Genomic DNA, 23129 nt, shown 5'->3' on the forward strand with positions numbered 1-23129 from the left:
GGTGCCTAACCCTAAGACGCCCCTGGTGGTGCCTAACCCTAACCACCCCCCTGGAGGTGCCTAACCCTAAGCACTCCCCTGGCAGTGCCTAACCCTAACCACCCCCCTGGTGGTGCTTAACCCTAAGACCTCTCTGGTGGTGCTTAACCCTAACTACCCCCCTGGAGGTGCCTAACCCTAAGCACTCCCCTGGTGGTGCCTAACCCTAATCACCCCCCCTGGTGGTGCTTAACCCTAAGACCCCCCCTGGTGGTGCTTAACCCTAACCACCCCCCTGGTGGTGCCTAACCCTAACCACCCCCCTGGTGGTGCCTAACCCTAACCACCTCCCTGGTGGTGCCTAACCCTAAATCTCCCCTGGTGGTGCCTAACCCTAACCTTGACAGTGTTACATTAAATCCATTCACCGTTTTGCAGTTAAATAACTTCTACAGTTTGGCTTATGTAGGGCGCTATTGATAAATAACGTTACTGTGCACAATACCGTCTGCTGTTTGGCATATGAACGGCGCTATTGATAAATAACGTTACTGTGTGCCGTTTTTCTATTTTTTTCCCTGTGCGCCATTATTATGCAGTACTAACGATAAATAGCGATAAGCGTGTCTTTTTAATGCGGCGCCATTTTTATGCATAGGCGCTGTGCGCCATTATTCACTGATGCGTTCCTGAAAGGGTTAAATGGCTGGTTCACACTTGGGCGCTTTTGAGGCGCATTTCATCGCTTTGCTGATCGCTGGTGTTCAGCATAGCACTGTAAAAATGAATCCCTATGGTATGAATCTCACTGCAGCGCTTGAGATATCTCATAGCAGATATTTCACATCTTATCAATAAAATGCCTTTTACGCCACCAGCAAGCAAGAAAAGTCTCAGAATAATTATGTCAGCACTTTTTCACTTACTTTTTGGTACTTTTTCAAATGCAGAGTGTAAAAGTTATTTTAAATAGGAGATGAAAAATGATCTCATAGAAAAAAAGGTAGCGGAAAAAAATGAATTGGATCAGGCCCATTGTATTTACTCAGTTTTATGTCGCCCACGTGCATCAGGACTCGATCCATTGGTTGAAAGTTCAGAGCCGAGTACTGTACAGATGCATTGCGAGCTGCAGCCTAGCAATGCTTTCTGTTGCTATGGAGAGGGGAGGAGTGATGGCGGTACGGTGCTTGAAGAAGTGGATGCTGGCAGGCTGGGTAAGGAGGGGAACAATGCACCCGGCCGGCAGAGACAATCCTGCTCTCCGGATCTCACAGCGACACATCCAGGTGGCTGTGTACACATCAGATTTTTGCCAGAGACGGTCCTCACTGGCTGCCCCGTCCCAAAACACGCTAGTGTATGTACCGACCATTATAGCTAGATGTGAATTTAACCCTCCTGGCGGTATAAAAAAATACGCCAGGAGGCAGCGCGGCAGTTTTTTAAAAAAAATTTTTTTCTATATCATGTAGCGAGCCCAGGGCTCGCTACATGATAGCCGCTGCTCAGCGGCATCCCCCCGCCTTCTTCGATCGCCTTCGGCGATCTCCGATCAGGAAATCCCGTTCAAAGAACGGGATTTCCTGGAGGGCTTCCCCCGTCGCCATGGCGACGGGCGGGATGACGTCACCGACGTCGGGTCGTCATTGGGAGTCCCGGGCCACCCCTCGGCGCTGCCTGGCACTGATTGGCCAGGCAGCGCACGGGGTCTGGGGGGGGCGCGCGCCGCACCGTATAGCGGCGATCGGGCGCGCGGCGGCGGCGATCGGGGTGCTGGCGCAGCTAGCAAAGTGCTAGCTGCGTCCAGCAAAAAAAAAATTAAACAAATCGGCCCAGCAGGGCCTGAGCGGCACCCTCCGGCGGCTTACCCCGAACTACGTTCGGGGTTACCGCCAAGAAGGTTAATTGTAATCAATTGTACATTTCCGCAATTGACCATGGCTACTTTTAAATATTTTTATGCAGAATTGCTTTCACGACTATCCTCTGAATTAAATCCTGTATCGGTGTACACACAGGGGTGGTTCTTCCCTGAACCAACATGAATCAGGTGCTTCAGGGTGGCAAAAATAAGAGGGTGGCAAGAGGCAGCTCCCTTCCCCAAATGTCCCCCTTCTCGCACTCCTCGTCTCCCCTTCCCTGGATGTGTGGCGCTGCTTCACTCCCCTGCTCTCAGCATTCCAGCGATGGGATCTCCATCTGGCCTTCCAGCATCCTGTATACATGGCTACAGCAGTGTCTCATGTGACCGGTTACGTGCTGCCAGGTCACATGAGGTGCCCCTGCAGTCAGAGAGGAAGCAGGACTTCATGTGTGGCTAGTGATCCCATCCCTAATCTGTTGAGAGCGGGTGAGAGATGCTGCGCCGGTACAGCACATACCCGGCATCCTGGGGATCAGATGCTGCGGGCCAGCAGGGAGGAGATGCTATGGGAGGAGGTGCAGCACATACCCGGCATCCTGGGGATCAGATGCTGCGGGCCAGCAGGGAGGAGATGCTTTGGGAGGAGGTGCAGCACATACCCGGCATCCTGGGGATCAGATGCTGTGGGCCAGCAGAGAGGAGATGCTATGGGAGGAGGTGCAGCACATACCCGGCATCCTGGGGATCAGATGCTGTGCGGGCCAACAGGGAGGAGATGCTATGTATGGGAGGAGGTGCAGCACATACCCGGCATCCTGGGGATCAGATGCTGCGGGCCAGCAGAGAGGAGATGCTATGGGAGGAGGTGCAGCACATACCCGGCATCCTGGGGATCAGATGCTGCGGGCCAGCAGGGAGGAGATGCTATGGGAGGAGGTGCAGCACATACCCGGCATCCTGGGGATCAGATGCTGCAGGCCAGCAGGGAGGAGATGCTATGGGAGGAGGTGCAGCACATACCCGGCATCCTGGGGATCAGATGCTGCGGGCCAGCAGGGAGGAGATGCTTTGGGAGGAGGTGCAGCACATACCCGGCATCCTGGGGATCAGATGCTGTGGGCCAGCAGAGAGGAGATGCTATGGGAGGAGGTGCAGCACATACCCGGCATCCTGGGGATCAGATGCTGTGCGGGCCAACAGGGAGGAGATGCTATGTATGGGAGGAGGTGCAGCACATACCCGGCATCCTGGGGATCAGATGCTGCGGGCCAGCAGGGAGGAGATGCTATGGGAGGAGGTGCAGCATATACCCGGCATCCTGAGGATCAGATGCTGCAGGCCAGCAGGGAGGAGATGCTATGTATGGGAAGAGGTGCAGCACATACCCGGCATCCTGGGGATCAGATGCTGCGGGCCAGCAGGGAGGAAATGCTATGGGAGGAGGTGCAGCATATACCCGGCATCCTGAGGATCAGATGCTGCAGGCCAGCAGGGAGGAGATGCTATGTATGGGAGGAGGTGCAGCACATACCCGGCATCCTGGGGATCAGATGCTGCGGGCCAGCAGGGAGGAAATGCTATGGGAGGAGGTGCAGCATATACCCGGCATCCTGAGGATCAGATGCTGCAGGCCAGCAGGGAGGAGATGCTATGTATGGGAAGAGGTGCAGCACATACCCGGCATCCTGGGGATCAGATGCTGCGGGCCAGCAGGGAGGAGATGCTATGGGAGGAGATGCAGCACATACCCGGCATCCTGGGGATCAGATGCTGCGGGCCAGCAGGGAGGAGATGCTATGGGAGGAGGTTCAGCACATACCCGGCATCCTGGGGATCAGATGCTGCGGGCCAGCGGGGAGGAGATGCTATGGGAGGAGGTGCAGCACATACCAAGCATCCTGGGGATCAGATGCTGCAGGCCAGCAGGGAGGAGATGCTATGAGAGGAGGTGCAGGACATACCCGGCATCCTGGGGATCAGATGCTGCGGGCCAGCAGAGAGGAGATGCTATGGGAGGAGGAGCAGCACATACCCGGCATCCTGGGGATCAGATGCTGCGAGCTAGTAGGGAGGAGATGCTGTCTAGGAGGAATCAGAGGCCGGTAAGCATAGTGCAAGTGCCTGCAATGCACAGCTCCATGTGTGTCTCCTCTCTGGTCCAGCTTTGCACACATACATCAGGAGGCGGGGTCCTCACAATGTATTGCTTCAGGCCGCAAAAAGTCTAGAACGGGCCCTGTGTACACAGCAGAATAACATCATTGTCTTAAAGATGTATTTTTAACACATCTGCCCTTTCATTCATAATGGGCATAATAGGCTTCTGTTCTCATCCTCTGAGTTTACAATAGATGGTTCCAGGCAGTAGTTACTATAGCAACACATGTGACAGAAGCATGACTGACCTCTGTCGCCAAGAAGCCGGGATACTGCGTGCTGGACGGGTCCGGCGCACTCGTGGTGAAAGGCCAGGCGACTCACAGCGCGGAGAATGTCTTTGTTTTCTGTGTGTAGCACCGCTACCCTGCAACCGCCCATTCCAAAATCCTGCCCATTATCCATGGAGGAAGAAAGCAAAATCCAGAATTAGATCATTCAAACATTATTAGTATGTATTTATACAATGCTGACATCTTCCGCAGTGCTTCACAGAGTACATAACTCTAATTCCACCACAGAATTAGTTTAATGTCCTACCATATTATTATAATTAATATTGCATACTGATATCTTCAGCAGCACTTTACAGAGTACATAGCCATGTCACTGACTTTCCTCAGAGGAGCTCACAATCTAATCCTACCATAGTCTAATGTCCTACCATATTATCATTATGTATTTATATAGAAGTGTCATCTTCTGCAGCACTTTACAGAGTACATAGTCATGTCACTGACGGTAACGCCACAACCCCCCTCAGCTCAAATCAGTGTGGCTTGGCCTGAGGAATCCTAAGTCACATGGTGTAAGATAACACCACATGACATCAGATTACCTTCAAGTGAGGGCCCTTTTACACCGAGGCGGTGCAGTATTTTTACCGCACCCCACTGCCGTGCCATAAAAGTCTATGGAGACTTTCACACTGTAACGTTATGGCGCGACGTGACTGAAGTGACATTTTTGCCGCATCCCCAACACAGGTCAATAACTACGTTACCGTGCAGCTTCTGCGTTGAGCTGAGGCAATCTGTGTCGGCCTGGAACTCATGTTAGTCTATGGCAACGTGTGGATTAAAAAAATATCTACTGACGCAACGTCACGTATGCACAGAAGTGTATTTCAACAATACACTTCCGCATACCAGAAGCAGGAAGTGACGGAAAGCGTACATCACGTGTGGCAATAGCACAGTGTTCCCTGAAGGCCTGTTTATGACGATGTGGTGCATCGGACGCGACGTCCGCTAGCGCCGGTTAATGGTCTGAAGCTATGATAATTAGTTCAAAGGTGCAGTTATCTAAGGTTAACTCCTATCAGTTCGGAGGAAACGTATCGGCTCCATACCGTGTTTCCCCGAAAGTAAGACACTGTCTTATATTAATTTTTGCTCCAAAAGATGTACAAGGGCTTTTTTTCAGAGGATGTCTTATTTTTGGGGAAAACACTTGTAGTTTTCCCATACAAAATGTATATACTGCATGCCATGCTGAAACACAAGCAGCATGCACAGAGCTTGTGGGTTGCAGATATTGGCTCTCATTACAAGAAATTGATTCTGCTGCTCATGTGGGTAAGAGTCTACTTCTTGCAGGCAGAGAACTCTGTCAGGCTCCCCAGAGCTATGATAGGATAAGCAGTGTGTCCTGGGAAAAGGTGAAAAGGTGAAGTGCTGCTTAACACAAATTGCCTGACACACATATACCAGACTGTAGAACTCACATTATACTGCTGCTCTCCTGTATCCAGGCTTTGTGTTGAGCGTGATTTGCTGGTGTCATGTGGGCTGCTCCTAGGGCTTACATTCGGGGGATGTCTTATATTTCAAGCATGGTAGGAATTCCGGCTGCTAGGGCTTATTTTCAGGGGATGTCTTACTTTAGGGGAAACACGGTAGACGCTAAACTGCTGAAAATATAGTGTTCCCCTTTGGGGTATCTATATATATAAAATCGGATGTATGCATGTATGTGTGTGTGTGTGTGTGTGTGTATGTATGTATGTGTGTATGTGTGTATGTGCCGCGATCACTCGAAAACGGCTTGACCGACTTGAACGAACCTTGGTATACAGATCCCTTACTACCTGGGATGATATGTTCTGGGGGTCTCGTGTCCCCCCTGCACACCTGGGCGGAGCTACAAACAGCAAATCAGATTTCACCCATTCATGTCAATGGAAAAAATGTAAAAGGCTACACTTCTCACAGTAATCAAGCCAGAGTCCCCACACTTGGCACAGTTGGTCACTTGGTGACTGAGGGTACAAATGCAGGAAAAGTGGGCGGAGCATAAAACAGCCAATCAAATTTCAGCCATTCATTTTAAATGGGAAAATGTAAACTGCAGCAATTCTTATACTGTTAATTGCAGAGTTTTTAAACTTGGTACACTTGGTCACTGGGTGAATGAGATTAAAATTCAGGAAAGTGGGTGGAGCCTACAACAGCCAATCAAAATTCACCTATTAATTTTCAAGGGGAATATTTAAACTGCTGCCATTCCTACACTGTTTATGGCAGAGGCTTCAAACTTGCTACAGTAGGTCATTAGGTGAACCTTATCTTTGTTATCAATAAAGATTGAAAAAAAAAACCAGATTTCCCTGGGAAAATGTAAACTGCAGCCCTTCTGCACTGTTAATGGCAGGGTTGTCAAACTTTGCACAGTTGGTGACTGTGTGATGGGATTAATATTCAGAAAAGTGGGTGGAGAGTAAAAAAGCTAATCAAAATTTGCATGTTGATTTTCAAGGAGATTATTAAAATTGCTGCCATTCTTGCACTGTAAATGGCACATGCCTCAAACCTGGTACAGTTGGTCATTGGATCACTGGGGTTCAAATTCCAAAAAAGGGGCGGAGACACAAACAGCCAATCAGATTTGTTTCATTTCACTGGGAGTATACAAATTATTGATGCCAAGGACCCCAAAGCTCACAAACTTGGTCATTGAGTGACTATGTGTCAAGGTTACAAAAAGTAGGCGGAGCCAAAAACAAATTTCACTGGGAAAATATAAACTGCAGCCATTCTTACACTGTTAAATGGCAGGGTTCTCATTATTAGATTAATATTCTGGGAAATGGGTGGAGCCCATAAGAGACAATCAAAATCCACCTGAAATATTTAAATTGCTGCCATTTTTACACTGTTAATGGCAGATGCCTCAAACCTGCTACAGTTGGTCATTGGGTGACTGGGGTTCAACTGCTGGAGAGGGGTGGAGCCACAAACAGCTAATCAGATTTGTTTAATTTCTATGGGATTGTACAATTTATTGATGCCAAAGACCCCAAAGCTCACAAACTTGGTCACTGAGTGTTTGTGTGGTAGGTAAATACATACCCGGGCAACGTGTGTGTTTGTGTGGTAGGTAAATACACACCCGGGTATCTTATAAAACCTTAACTTTAACAGAATCCCTGAACTTCTGCTTCATTTAAGAGTCTTCAACATGTCTGGGGACAACTTACTACTTACTGATAAAAGTGCAAGTCTTGTATTAACAAGAAGTTTTGAATTAGGATGATGCTGTTTATAGGCTAACTTAGAAGAAAAGCAGTAAGCTTTCGGCTATGAAGCCTTAAAGCGGATCCGAGATGAAAAACTAAATATAACAAGTGACTTGTCTATATATCTTATCTAAAGTTTAGATAGTTTACACAGCAAATCTATCTTCAAACAGCTTCAACAGTATATTAATATTTTTTCCTGTGATACAATGGGAGCAGACATGTTTTCTGCTTGTCACTATTACACAATTACACACACAGGCAAGCTTATCTGTATCTAGGCATGCTAATCTGCATATTCTGTGAAAACTCCACTCTTATCTCCTCCATTACACAGGCAACTGATCTGTATCTGCACTGCAGCTTTCAGATTGTGAAAACTCTGCCTCTGAAATCTATAGCTAGTAACACCTTTTTCACCTGCCCAGACTGAAATCCCACAATCCTTTGCAAGCGCCAAGGCACTCTGGAGAAGCTGTGGGTGTGGCTTGTTTAGTTTATAGGAAATTAGGGTATTAAAACAAAACAAAACAAGTATTTGGTTTGAGGAATGCCCTATAAACTATATGTAAGGAACACAATTATGCAATGAGTAAAAGTTCATCTCGGATCCACTTTAATCAGGTTGATTCCTGAATATTGACAAAATTTAGGACACGGCTTATATACACTGGACATTAAAAAGGAGATACATTGTTCTGCCATAAAAGTCATTAAATGCCTTAATTACAACATCAAAAGGGTTTCACAGGGATGCTAGCTAATTTATGACAAAAAGATAAGACCACTGGTCTGCTTAGCCATCTCATACCACAGACTCAGTGTGATGAGGAGGCATCTTAACTCATTCAAACGTCACTTGGTCAGGCTACATACAATGTTTGCTATAGGCTAAAGCAAATTGTAAACAATGTAGAAAAGAGCCAGAACTTACTTTGCTGACACCCCATATAAAATGTGTATGTTCTGGATCTGGGACACTGGAATAAAGGAAAACGATACAATAATATACAATAACATTTGTGAAACACTTTTCTCCCATAGGACTTAAAGTGCAAAGCATACCTGGTGTTCTCTCCTGGCCCTCGCTGAAGTTACTGTGCCTTCATATAACCACCTATATGCAATGCTGTGCCCATTTCAGAAACACATATAGTGTGCTGTACAAAAGGACATCAGCAATCCATAGACTGCACCGTCTGACTACCCACTTATGCACTCAACAGCAGTACATTATCAAAATGCAATGCTACGTGCATTTTTGTTGGCAAAGCAGTGCTGTCCCATTCACTGTCACTTCATTGGATCAGCACAGCAACAGGACCACCTGCACTCAGGGCCGCTTTTAGTAACAATGGGGCCCCAAGGCAAAATTAGCCCAGGGGCCCCCTAACAGACACCCCTCGACCAAAAAGCAGCATTAGGGGTTCTTTGTTGCAGCCAAATTTCCCTCCTGGGCCTCTGAGCTGGCTGTGAACCCTCCCAATCACCTCCCAACTTCACTGTGCTCCCTAAGGCCCCTGCAGAGTCTTTGGCAGTGTAGTGTCTCATCTGCCCGCCAGCACAGGTGAGACACTGCTCTGCCAAAGACTCTGCAGGGGCACCGGGGAGCAACAGTTAGGATGGGGGAAGACCCTTTAGGGGTCCTTACATTCTCTGGGGCACTGGGGCAATTGCCCCCTTTGCCTCTATGGCAGTTTCAAAATGAATTATTTGCCCGCTAAACCATTTGGATACTTTCCTCACTAGTCCCCATCCCCTTCAAATTTTGGTTGTTCTTGCCCACTATTTTTACTATGTACTTGCATTGTTGATTTAAGCAGGGATGCACGCCATATTCTGCACAACAGGCCCACAGGACCTTACGCAAATCGGCGTTAGGCGGTCCTGTGGCTGCCGTCGGGGCCACGCCCACTGGTGGTCGGCAAGTAGTTAAAGAGACACTGAAGCGAGAATAAATCTCGCTTCAGTGCTTATATTCAGCAGGGGCATGTGTGCCCCTGCTAAAACGCCGCTATCCCGCGGCTGAACGGGGGTCCCTTCACCCCCACCCCCCACCCCCTGCAAAATCAACGACCAACTTGGTCGTAGATTTTGCTGCACTTCAGGCAGGGCTAACGGCTGCAGCCCTGCCTCTAAGCGTCGTCTATCAGCGGTGCATCGCCGTCTCTCCCCCGCCCCTCTCACTGAAGGAAGACTGAGAGGGGCGGGGGAGAGGCGGAGATACGTGCTGACAGACGCGCGTGAGGCAGGGCTGCGGCCATTAGCCCTGCCTGATTGCGGAAGTGATCCCCCGCTGTACGGAGGGGATTTAGGAGGTAAGGGACCCCCGTTTAGCGGTGTGATAGTGGCGGTTTAGCAGGGGCACACATGCCCCTGCTGAATATAAGCACTGAAGCGAGATTTATTCTCGCTTCAGTGTCTCTTTAAATAGGCTTAAAGGGAAGGTCCAAGCAAAAAAAAAATGAGTTTCACTTACCTGGGGTTTCTACCAGCCCCAGGCAGCCATCCTGTGCCCTCGTTGTCACTCACTGCTGCTCCAGTCCCCCACTGGCAGCTTTCTGACCTCGGAGGTCAGGGCCGAATTGCGTACATTTTTACACATTCCCGCTAGTGCAGGAACATTAACGCATACATTTTTACGCGTTAGTGGTGCAACGAGTAAATTTTTGTTCCTGCACTAGCTGGAATGCGTAAAAATGTATGCAATGTGGCCCTGACCTCGGAGGTCAGAAAGCTGCCAGCGGGGGACTGGAGCAGCAGTGAGTGACTACAAGGGCACAGGATGGCTGCATGGGGCTGGTAGAAGCCCCAGGTAAGTAAAACTCATTTTTTTTTTTGCTTGGACCTTCCCTTTAAAGAAGAACTTTAACCCAGGATTGAACTTCATCCCAATCAGTAGCTGATGCCCCCCGCACCTCTCCTTTCCCACGAGACATCTTAACCTTTTCTCGAATAGATAATCAAGGAGGGTCTGTGTGGCTAATATTGTGGTGAAACCCCTCCCACAGTGTGATTTCATGACCATGGTCCTGACAGTTTGCTGTCTGTGAACCTCATTGCATTGTGGGAAATAACACTTTTTCCAACTGCAGAGCAAGCAGTATCTCCCTCCTCTGTGCATAGAACCCTCAGTAACAAACATTCCGTACAGATCACCTGGCAGAACCAAATATGTCACCACCAGTGATAAATTTCAGAATGTAAATCAGGGAGTGGAAAGTTTTTACAATGAGCAAACACTGACTAAGGGCTGGTGCACACCGAGCGGCTTTTTCAGCGTTTCTGCAGCCGCTTGCGGCTGCGGATCCGCTTGGTCAATGTATCTCAATGGGGTGGTGCACACCAGAGCGGGAGGCGTTTTGCAGAAACGAAAAATGCCGGGGTGAGGCATTTTTTGGATTTCAGATGTGTTTCTGCCTCAATGTTAAGTATAGGAAAAACGCAAACCGCTCTGAAAAACGCCTGTTCAGAGCGGTTTTGCCGGCGTTTTTGTTACAGAAGCTGTTCAGTAACAGCTTTACTGTAACAATATATGAAATGTACTATACTGAAATCCGCTGCAGCAATCCGCAAAACGCTAGCAAAACGCCATAGAAAAATAAGAAAAAGCGTTTCAAAATCTGCTAGCATTTTGCGGATCTGCTAGCGGTTTTTGGTGTGCACCAGGCCTAAATCTATAAATGAATATTGTAAAAAATAAAAACGTTTATTCATTATGTCTTTTTCACTACAGTTCCTCTGTAAATTTAAGCAGACTAATATTTAAAAAAAAAAATACAGCCACCAACTTAATGTCATTATTTTTAAACAAACTGACAAAAATACTTACTTGTGCAAGGAGAGGACGCTTGTAAAAGGAGTGTCTATCACCGACAACAAAAAGATCTCATCTAAAATGACATGCAAGTTATACCTATTCAGGAAATGGGGAAACAAAAACAAAAACACAAAAAGATAATTTCTTGTGAACATAGTATTCAGCAGTATTCCTTCATATTTATCCTTTGCTATAAAGCAGAATAAATCTCAAAAGAGCAGGCAATAGCTAGTATATATTCTGATACAGGGTATGCACTGAGCAACCAAAGATTCAAACAATAAACTGTCCTGTACTAGCAGCTTCCGCAGTACCATCTTTATACAGAAGATGGCACCCAAACACCTTTCATACAATGATACATGTAATATTTGAAGGAAGTTTAAAACAACATTTTTAAAAAACCTTCTGCTCTCTTGACTTGAACTGTTAAACCTACTTCATTTGGGGAGGGCACAATAACTTCCATACAAGAAAAACAGGGATAGGGGTTCAACCCTTTAAATTTAACTTATATGCTGAATATGTAATGCAGGAAGCTGGTTTAGATAAGTCACATGCTGGATTTGTCTATCATGCTGGAATCAAAATAGCTGGCAGGAATCTTAACAATCTGAGATATGCTGATGATATCAGCCGATGGATGAAACTGAGAAAGCACTGAAGAGCCTAATCATGAATGTCAAACAAGAAAGTGCCAAAGCTGGCCTACTGCTTAATATCAAGAAAACTAAAGTCATATCATCTGCTATAATGAACAATCTGCAAATAGATGGGGAAAAAGTAGAAGTTGTAACAGATTTCATCTTTCTGGGATTGTAACTATCTGCAAATGGTGACTGCAGCCATGAGAATAAGAGACTCCTGTTGCTTGGCAGGAAAGCTATGGCAAATGTGGATAAGATATTAAAGAATAGAGTTGTCACTTTTCCAACAAAGATTGGGATAGTTAAAGCTTCCCAGTAGTTTCAGGCCCCATTCACACTAGAGCGGTTTGCCGGCGATTTCGTCAAAACACTCAAACGTTAGCACTTTTTAAAGCGCTAGTGTAATAAAACCCTATGGGCCCGTTCTCACTTGGGCGATTTCCATTAATCACCGGCGATTAACGCAAATCACCAAACGCAAATGCGTAGCCTGCACCATTTTCAGGCGATTTCCCGGCGATTGCGTTTCAGTGCTATAGAAGCGCTAAAAGCGATCGCGGAGAAATCGCTGCAGTGTCCAGTGATTTTTCCGCGTGAAATCGCGAAAAAATCACTCCCACAAAACACCTGTGGTAATTGCTGGCGTTTTGCGCTTTCAAGTGTGAATGGGGCCTCATACAGCTTTAAATGATAAACTATAAATAAGTTAATGCGTAGAAAAATTGATGTTTTTGAATTGAGGGTGTGGAAAAAGCTACTAAGAGTTCTCTATACTGCTAATGATCAAACCAGTCAACACTTAATGCAGCAGGAACAGCCATACTATCCCAGGGAATAAAACCAAATATATAAGTAGATATATACTTGTTCTATTTACATAACATATGTTTTGTACTGTGTCCACGTTTTGATTTTAGTGACTTTTATATAGTAAACTAGCTGATGACCCGGCGTTGCCCGGGTATGTATTTACCTACCACACAAACACTCAGTGACCAAGTTTGTGAGCTTTGGGGTCTTTGCATTAATAAATTGTACAATCCCATAGAAATTAAACAAATCTGATTGGCTGTTTGTGGCTCCGCCCCTCTCCAGCATTTGAACCCCAGTCACCCAATGACCAACTGTAGCAGGTTTGAGGCATCTGCCATTAACAGTGTAAAAATGGCAGCAATTTAAATATTCCTGGTTGATTTTGATTGTCTCTTATGGGCTCCACCCATTTCCCAGAATATTAATCTAATAATGAGAACCCTGCCATTTAACAGTGTAAGAATGGCTGCAGTTTATATTTTCCCAGTGAAATTTGTTTTTGGCTCTGCCTACTTTTTGTAACCTTGACACATAGTCACTCAATGACCAAGTTTGTGAGCTTTGGGGTCCTTGGCATCAATAATTTGTATTCTCCCAGTAAAATGAAACAAATCTGATTGGCTGTTTGTGTCTCCGCCCCTTTTTTGGAATTTGAACCCCAGTGATCCAATGACCAACTGTACCAGGTTTGAGGCTTGTGCCATTTACAGTGCAAGAATGGCAGCAATTTTAATAATCCCCTTAAAAATCAACATGCAAATTTTGATTAGCTTTTTTAGGCTCCACCCACTTTTCTGAATATTAATCCCAGTCACACAGTCACCAACTGTGCAAAGTTTGAGAACCCTGCCATTAACAGTGCAGAAGGGCTGCAGTTTACATTTTCCCAGGGAAATCTGTTTTTTTTTTTTCAATCTTTATTGATAACAAAGATAAGGTTCACCTAATGACCGACTGTAGCAAGTTTGAAGCCTCTGCCATAAACAGTGTAGGAATGGCAGCAGTTTAAATATTCCCCATGAAAATCAATAGGTGAATTTTGATTGGCTGTTGTAGGCTCCACCCACTTTCCTGAATTTTAATCTCATTCACCCAGTGACCAAGTGTACCAAGTTTGAAAACTCTGCGATTAACAGTATAAGAATTGCTGCAGTTTACATTTTCCCATTTAAAATGAATGGCTGAAATTTGATTGGCTGTTTTATGCTCCCCCCACTTTTCCTGCATTTGTAACCTCAGTCGCCAAGTGACCAACTGTGCCAAGTGTGGGGACTCTGGCTTGATTACTGTGAGAAGTGCAGCCTTTTAAATTTTTTCCATTGACATGAATGGGTGAAATCTGATTTGCTGTTTGTACCTCCGCCCACGTGTGCAGGGGGGCCGCGAGACCCCCAGAACATATCATCCCAGGTAGTAAGGGATGTGTATACCAAGTTTCGTTCAAATCGGTCAAGGCGTTTTCGAGTGATCGCGGCACATACACACACACACACACACACACACATACATACATACATACATCCGATTTTATATATATAGATAAAGAGAAAACTGTTTCAGGCATTTTCCATTTTTACTAACCCTGACTGAAGCAAATCTTGATGTAATTTCCTCCCATACGCTTTTTTTTCTCCTAGAAACTGCACTGCCACATCTAGCTTGCTTTGTAAACTGATGTGAGCACATCATAGATCGTGTTTCAGCAGCTTTGCAGAAATAGGCTTCTCAACCTGTCACACTGAACTGCCCTCAGCCAATCAGTAAGGAGCAGGAATGTGGGAGGGGAGATAGGCGGCTTCCCTTCCATTGGTAATGTACAAAATAGAGCCAGGCTAGCTGAGATAAAATGTATTACAGCAGAAACATTTCTGATTATATTGGAATGCTTGCAATGCAGGCTCAGGTTGTAGGCTGCATTATAAATACAGAGCAGTAGGTAAATGGAATTAGATTTTATGGCTAACAATCCCACTTTAAAGAGAACCCGAGGTGGTTTCTAAGAATGATATCAGCATACAGAGGCTGGGTCTGCTTATATTGCCCAGCCTCTGTTGCTATCTCAATACCCCCCAAGCCCCCCCTGCGCTCTGTTGTCCCCCATAAATCAGCCGCGCTGTCGACATGCAGCGTGTCGCAGCGGGCTGTGTTTACATATGTAGTGTCAGTCTCGCCGCCTCCTGCATAGCTCCGGTCCCTGCCCGCGTCCCTTCCCTCCCTGCTGATCGGAGGGAAGGCGACGCGGGCAGGGACCGGAGCTATGCAGGAGGCGGGGGAGCGGCGAGACTGACACTACATAGGTAAACACAGCCTGCTGCGTGTCGACAGCGCGGCTGATATGCCGGTGGACACGCTGATGTTGCGGTGCAGCATTATAACTGTGATATGCTCATTTTACAAGATTTTACTTTTACACTTGCTCTAGGATGTTTACTTTGAAGGCAATGGCTGCCAGGGACTGTGCTTAAATACAAGAGTACTGAGGGTAAGCGGCCACTCTATAGGGAGCGGTGGAGGCTACCCCTGGTTGTTTTGGGCTTATTAACTTTTCCTGGAAGTGTGTGTAATGGCACCAAGTGTGTACTTAGTATGTACATTACACCCTATGTTTGTTTCTCTTTGTTTTTCTCCCACATGTGACACTATTGGATATATATGAGGATTACAAGCGCAGCAGTTATTGGATTTATAATGTTAATGTCAAAGTGGGTAAGATGAAAGATTTAAGTGACTTTAAACTATTATTATTATTATTATTTATTAGATTTATATAGCGCCTCCAACATATTACGCAGCGCTGAACGAGGGCTGATCGTCGGTGCAAGAAAAGCTGGTGCTAGGAACTCTGAAACGATGACTCTTTTGGGATTTTCAACCCCAAAGTATCTTGAGTGTTTAGAGAGTGGCAGTTGAGAAAAAAAACTTCAAGAGATAAGGACAATTCTGGTTGAAAAAGGCTGGTAAACGAGAGAGGTGAAAGGCGAGTAACAGAGCATAGTCCGCAGCAACAGAAGGGCAACAACACGTTACACAACAAATTACAGCTGAATTCAATGCAGGTGCATCACAAAGCATATCTCAAAGCACAACAAGAAGGACTTTGCAAAGGATGGGTTTTAGCAGCAGGAGACCATCAAGAGCCTTTGGTTTCGCAGTAAAAAATAAGAAAAGACTCCTGTTGTGGGCCCAGGAACAGCGATTATGCACCTTGCCACCATGCTCAATCAGTCTCAAACTGGTTTGAGGAACATCAGTCAGAGTTTAACCTACTTCCTACTTCCACTTGAGCATTTGTGGGACAGAGTTGAAAGATGAGTTTAAAGCTTGGAAAAGCCACCATCCAATCTGACCCAATTTAGAGCTGCCGTTATGTCAGCATGGGCCAGCATTCTTCAGCAATGGTATCAGCATCTTGTTGAGTCCACGGCAAGAAGAATACCGGCTGTGATCAGAGCTAAAGGTGGACCAACTCGTCATCAGAGGGTGTCTCTGATTTTTTATCCGCTCAGTGCATAACTCCATGCAGAGCTGGGACAAGGTCCTCCAGCACCCAAGGCTGAGACACCAAAGTGCGCCCCTCCATCCCTCCCAACCCAGCTGTCACACACTGATTGCTATTAGACTAAGAACTGCCACAGGGCCTACAACCTCCCCAACACCTTAATATCTAGTTATCTGACTTGCAGTCACTGCTATGTATCCCCTTTTCTTATTTCTCTCTGCTTCAAACACAATTAGGAATGACAGCTGAATGAATTGTGCGCCCTCCTACACTGCGCCCTGAGGCTGGAGCCTCTCCAGCCTATGCCTCGGCCCGGCCCTGCTCCAGTGTAAACACTCTTCTCAAGGTAGCTCAGAGACAACCCTTTAATTAATGTTATAGAGCTGATCTTCATCTAGTATTCACATAGTAACATTACCTTATCATTCACAGAAACAGGGTTGACAAGACAGCTAAACACAAAATACTCTGAATAATTTTGACAGTACTTTCTCATCTACTTTTTAGTATGTTTTGAATTGCTGAAAAGTTATTTTAACCACTTCAGGATTCGGCGTACGCTTAACTACGCCCCTGAATCCTGAAGTGGATTGCATGGAAACGGCCGCTCGTATGAGCGGCCTTTCCATGTCAGTTCACGGAGGGTGTCTCCGTGAACACCCTGCGAGCCGCCGATCGTGGCTCGCAGGGTAAATGTAAACACACGGGGAAGATCTTCCCCGGTGTTTACATGTATACGGCGCTGCTGCGCAGCAGCGCCGTGGCGGAGATCGGCGATCCCCGGCCTCTGATTGGCCGGGGACCGCCGGCACCTGATAGGCTGAAGCCTATCCCATCAGGCGCAGGACGGAATTCCGTCCTGCGCCGCTCACAGGGGGAGGTAGAGGGAGGGAAGGGGAAGGCGGCCAGGAAGCGCTGCGGAGGGGGGCTTTGAAGAGAGCCCCCCCCGCAAGCGCAAGCAGCCGGCGGCGATCAGACCCCCCCAGCAGGACATCCCCCTAGTGGGGAAAAAAGGGGGGAAGTCTGATCGGCCTGGCTGCCAGCTGATCGGTGCTGCGGGCTGGAGAGCCCACGCAGCACCGATCAGCAAAACCACCCGGTATCCGGAAGTGGTTAAACCAAAGATACATAATGATCTCCTATGAGAAAACTTAGGCTAGGTGCGCACACGGCATAACATGAAGCGGAGTTTTATGTCATGTTTTATGTTACTGTTGTGTGCGTTTTTTGCGCGATTTTGTGGGTTTTTTGCTGCGTTTGCGTTACCTTTTTTAACGCAGATGCGTTTTTCAAGCGTTTCAAAGCGTTTACGGTTCGCCTATATAAAACGCATATGCGTTTTGTATGCGTTTTTATATTTACATTTATGCAAATCACTAGGAAGACAATAGGAAGTGGAAATACATCAGAAATCTTTATTTTAAAAAAAAAGCATCAAAAAAGCATCAAAAAAGCATCAAAAACGCAATACGTTGCATTTCCATTGACTTTCATTATGTGCATTTTTAAGCGTTCATGCATAATATGCAACAAAACTAGCGATTTTAAAAAACGCCAAAGTACAAATGCATACCCATGCGTTTTTTTTATGCGGCCCATTGAGTAACATTGGCCTCTGAGCCTTGCAAGACATACCTGTGTCCGAACTCAAGGCACTCCTCCAGCACTTCAGCAGAGTAGACTTCTCCTAAGGGGTTCTGGGGATTAGTCAGAATTAATGCTTTGATATTGATGCCCTGCAGAAGAAATGTGTGTTTAGCTCTTTTTCCACAAAGTCAGCATGAAGGTCACATTGCTGATCATTAACCTGCTGAGCTCTCTCATGAATATTTCAACAAAAATAATTACTGTATAATTCAGAGTAGCTTCCAATTTCATAAGACAGGCAGGAGGGGTTGAGGGGGAGAAAAATAATGTAAAAAAAATATGCCCAGGAAGACAGAAAAAGAAGGAGTCTTACCCCCCACACACAGTTATATAAATTATCGAAACTCCTTTTCCCCCTGGCTTATTTAAAGGAATACTGTAGGGGGTCGGGGGAAAATGAGTTGAACTTACCCGGGGCTTCTAATGGTCCCCCGCAAACATCCTGTGCCCACACAGCCACTCACCAATGCTCCGGACCCGCCTCCGGTTCACTACTGGAATTTCAGACTTTAAAGTCTGAAAACCACTGTGCCTGCATTGCTGTCTCCTCACTCCCGCTGATGTCACCAGGAGCGTACTGCGCAGGCCCAGTATGGTCTATGCCTGCGCAGTACACTCCTGTTGACATCAGCGGGAGCGAGGACACGGCAATGCAGGTGCAGTGGTTTTCAGACTTTAAAGTCTGAAATTCCAGAAGTGAACCGGAGGCGGGGCCGGAGCATCGGTGAGTGGCTGCGCGGGCACAGGATGTCTGCGGGGGACCATTAGAAGCCCGGGTAAGTTCAACTCATTTTCCCCCGACCCCCTACAGTATTCCTTTAAATATGTGACCCTAAAAAGTGAGTGTGTCTTGGACCCAAAGGGCATTTCGACAACGTTTGCTTTGCCATCAAAGATAAGCAAGTGGCTCCTCTAAATATGGCAGCCTCCATATACCTCTTACTACAGTTGTCCTTTAAACCATTTTATCTGTTCTTTAAAATTATTTATTTGATTTATTTGCAAGTGTTTCTTGGATTTATGACTAAAGTCAGCGTCTGAACATTATTCAGAATTGTTGCTGCTGAGAAGGTACAAATAATATTGATTACAGCTGTCATCCTTCATTAATTCTCAGCCCCATGACACTGAGCAATTTCCCTTTAATCCAGGTTCTACGTCTGGCTTATAACTTCAGATGGTTATAGTAAAGTTGAGGTGTTATTAGACTTTAAAGGACAAAAATAAAAAACAAAACAAAAAAAAACCACTCACATATAAAATGTGGATTTCTCCCTCAGTAAAATGCACTAGAAATTACTTTTTGTTCCTGTTGCTGTCACTTACAGTAGATAGTGGAAATCTGGCAGGTCTGATAGGTTTTAGAGTAGTCAATCTCCTCATCATAGTCAAAGGTATTTATCTACAAAAGCACTTTCTGAATGGCAGTTTCTCAGTCCAACTGCCAGAATCATATAAATTTGTAGGAAGGCTGGCAGCTTTGTATAGATCCTTTCCAGGAAGAACGTTTGTAAAGAATGAGGAGATTAACTAGTTCAAATTCTGTCAGATCTGTCAGCTTTAACCTTCCTACTGTAAGTGACAACAACACAAGAGAAAAGTATAGTAATTTACAGCGTATTTTACTGTGGGAGAAATTAACACTTTTTAAGTATTTATTTAAAATTGTAAGATTTTTCACGATAGTGGTAATTTAAAGGACGTTACATGTGACATTAGGCCGGTTTCCCAAACCTCCAGTAAAATGTACATTTGCACAGAGCACTCGTATATGTTACAAGCGTCTAAGCAATCAGTGTTATAGGGGTTGTGCTAAAAGCACGACTTACCTTCTGTCCACAATGCAACTGGCTGGTGTATAGCATATCGGGCTTGATTCACAAAGCGGTGCTAACTGTTAGCACGCCTGTGAAAACCCCCTTAGCACGTCTAAACAAGCTTTTCGCGCATAAAACTTTACGCGCGCAAAACTTTATGCGCGTAAAACTCTGCGCGAAGTGCCCATTAAAGCCTATGGGACTTAGCGCGCGTAAAACTTTGCGCGCGCAAAGTTAGCGCGCGATCTGATTGAGAAATCCGGTGCTAACCTACTTAGCACCCTGGTTAGCACGTCTAAAGACTTTAGACGCGCTAAGTAGGTTAACACCGCTTTGTGAATCAAGCCCCTCATGCGTTATATAAGGAATGCATGTTTTATGTACATAACATGAGTTGTAATATTTGCGCTATGTCTTTTACATTTTGTTTTACCATTTGCATAAATGCCAGCTAAATTTACTTAAAAGCAGACCTGAACTCAGATATGCAACAGCATAATAACCTTTAAAGAAAAACATTCCTTTCTTACAGCTGATACAAATCCTTCAATAAATCTGCAGTGTGTCTACTTCCTGCTTTCAAGGAAGCTGACAAAGGGTTAACATCCTGTGTGTACAAATTAGCTGCTCTGCTGAGGCAGCCAGCTGACGCAACTGAGAGGTCAAATTACAGTTGTGATTAGTCACAGATGAGGGGGAATTAGACAGTCTAAACTCTCTAAATACATACAGGGCACATTTTTTACTATATTTTCCTTCTGTCCTGTGCAAGAGTTCAGGTCCACTTTAACTTTTACTGGAGGTTTATGAATCAGGCCCATTATGTGATAAACATGTTGCACTCACCTGATCCTATATAGTAACTGTAATAGATTGCGGAGAAGCCGCCGCGCAGACTGGCGGTGAGGCGGCTGATTCCGCGTCCAGCGCGGCGGTTTGCACGCAGCAGCGTGCGTCTGGTGTGGCTGGGCCTGTTAGTGCACACAGACTGAGGAATACGCGCGCGCGCTGAGAGGCAGAACCTTTATGCCAAACGAGGAGGGATCAGCTGACCTCAAAACTAGTGGCCATTGGTTGATCAGCGGTGGGTGGCGCCGGAGAGCGCCGCTCTATATATAGTTACTGCTGGTCAGTCTCAGGTTGTCTGCCGTTGCGAACACTTACGTGGAAGCACTCAGACCATAGTCAGATCCCACAATGTGTTTGAACCAGGAGGACCTGGGAATTCACACTGAGCCAGATTACTTCTGTGTTATCATTGTGTTATACCTCAGACTAGTTCCAGGGTGTTGAGACCACGGACCTCACACCCAAGACTAGGGATTCTGTGTTATCATTGTGTTATACTTCAGACTAGTTCCAGGGTGTTGAGACCACGGACCTCACACCCAAGACTAGGGATTCTGTGTTATCATTGTGTTATACTTCAGACTAGTTCCAGGGTGTTGAGACCACGGACCTCACACCCAGGACTAGGGATATTGTGTTACCATCATATTATACTTCAGACTAGTTCCAGGGTGTTGAGACCACGGACCTCACACCCAAGACTTGGCATTGTTTGATATCTGTTATGACCTATTGCATTCTTGACTATCCCTCTGCTTTCTGATTCGGTACCTACGCATATCTGATATCCTGTTGCCAATCCTGCCTGCCCCTGGTTACCGAATCAGCCTTCTGTCTCTGTACCTTATCTGCTCGTGTGTTGCCGACCTGGCCTGCCCGACCTTGAGAGCTATCCCTCTCCATTGAGAGATTAGTCTACAGACCTGCTTGTGACGCCCACCTTCTAGGTGTCACTTAGCCTCAGGGCCTTCCTGCTATTCAGCCTGGAGCTCCACCCCTTTGGAAGTCTCAGGCTGCTTAAAGGTCTTTGCACTTATCAGAGGGAGCTAACTCCCATACGGCCAAGGACCACCTGCTCCTCGGGTGGTCCCACTCAAAGTCTTTACTGTTGCACCAAACACTCACATTACATAGGTGTCCAGAGGTTAGTTATACTTGGATTATTGGTGATTCTGCAGATCATTAATAATCAGGTATATATCTGTATTCTTGGTGATACTGCAGATCACCAATAATCAGATTCTCTCTGTGTGCTGACACCGATCGTTACAGTAACTAGCCTGTGTTCTTTTTTTTTGTTTTTTGTTTTGTGGCTTCCCTTTCTCAAGCAGCAGCGCCCCTCCCATTCCATGTGCAGCCCCCTCTTCCATGTGTATCATCCATGTACTGTAGCCCCTCCCATTCAACATGCAGCCCCTCCTCCATGTGTTTCATCCATGTATTGTAGCCCCTCCTATTCCACGTGCAGCCCCCTGTTCCATTAGTATCATTCATGTATGTAGCCCCTTCCATTCCACATGCAGCCCCTCCTCCATGTGTATCCTCCATGTATTGTAGCCCCTCCCATTCCATGTGCAGCCCCCTCTTCCATTAGCTTCATTCATGTATGTAGCCCCTCCCATTCCACATGCAGCCTCCCTCCATGTGTATCCTCCATGTATTGTAGCCCCTCCCATTCCATGTGCAGCCCCTCCTCCATGTGTATCATTCATATATGTAGCCCCTCCCATTCCACATGCAGCCCCTCCTCCATGTGTATCATCCATGTATTGTAGCCCCTCCCATTCCATGTGCATTAGTATCATTCATGTATGTAGCCCCTCTGTTTCGTGAACAGCATCAGTTTCCTTTTTCATATGCTGCTTTCTATTTTCAGCCTCCTCTTTCATATATAGCAACCCCTTTTTCATGTCCTGGGTTTCCCTTGGGCAGCAGCCGCCCACAGCCCGGGCCTTTGTAGCTTTTCCAGAAATCTGGTCCTTATCTCACCCGCTGATTGGCTTTCTGCATTCCATCTTCCAAATGCTTTATGGTTAGCTGAAAAGGGCGGCCATTTTCCTCTGTTACCTTTTAAAGACACAATCACATTCGGGGTCAAATTCCAAATATGCCGCCACTGTAGTGGTGTTGCCACCATACACTTTATGATACTGTACATTGCTGCAATTTTTTGGGTGGGGACAGCCAATAATCCTTCTGGAAGAGTTTGTGACAGGATCAGGGTGCAAATCAGGGCTCTGTAACCCATTAGCAGATTCAGTAGAATTATCTCGTTTGAGATAAGTGCTCTGCTTCTGACCTCAGTTGGCAGAACTTGTGCTGTAAATTCTCAGAGTGCTTTAATCAATCTCTACTAGCAGAAAATATAGAAAATACTGAAAACAGAAGTCATCTGTTATGGTCTCACACTGCCCCCTAGTGACAAGTGGCCATAAATACACATTCCAGCAGTACTAATTAGAAGCAAGGAAATGTAACAAAAATAAACAAAAAAAAATGTGCTAAATTGGAGCACTT

At 46.1% G+C, this 23129-nt stretch overlaps 1 protein-coding gene across 1 annotated transcript in view; it reads right to left on the reverse strand.

Annotated features, from left to right (window-relative positions):
* The window catches only part of LOC137518060 (1-aminocyclopropane-1-carboxylate synthase-like protein 1), a 51456-nt gene that overhangs the window by 14025 nt on the left and 14302 nt on the right, over positions 1 to 23129 (reverse strand). Inside the window, exons 7-11 of the mRNA XM_068235274.1 lie at positions 22602 to 22679; positions 17935 to 18035; positions 11353 to 11436; positions 8455 to 8500; positions 4252 to 4393 (exon numbers count right to left, since the gene is read on the reverse strand). Of these exons, the coding sequence (XP_068091375.1) occupies positions 4252 to 4393; positions 8455 to 8500; positions 11353 to 11436; positions 17935 to 18035; positions 22602 to 22679 (451 nt within the window). The remainder of the gene's footprint in view (positions 1 to 4251; positions 4394 to 8454; positions 8501 to 11352; positions 11437 to 17934; positions 18036 to 22601; positions 22680 to 23129) is intronic.

This window comes from Hyperolius riggenbachi, chromosome 5 (assembly GCF_040937935.1).
Source record: "Hyperolius riggenbachi isolate aHypRig1 chromosome 5, aHypRig1.pri, whole genome shotgun sequence".
NCBI classification, from domain to species: domain Eukaryota; kingdom Metazoa; phylum Chordata; class Amphibia; order Anura; family Hyperoliidae; genus Hyperolius; species Hyperolius riggenbachi.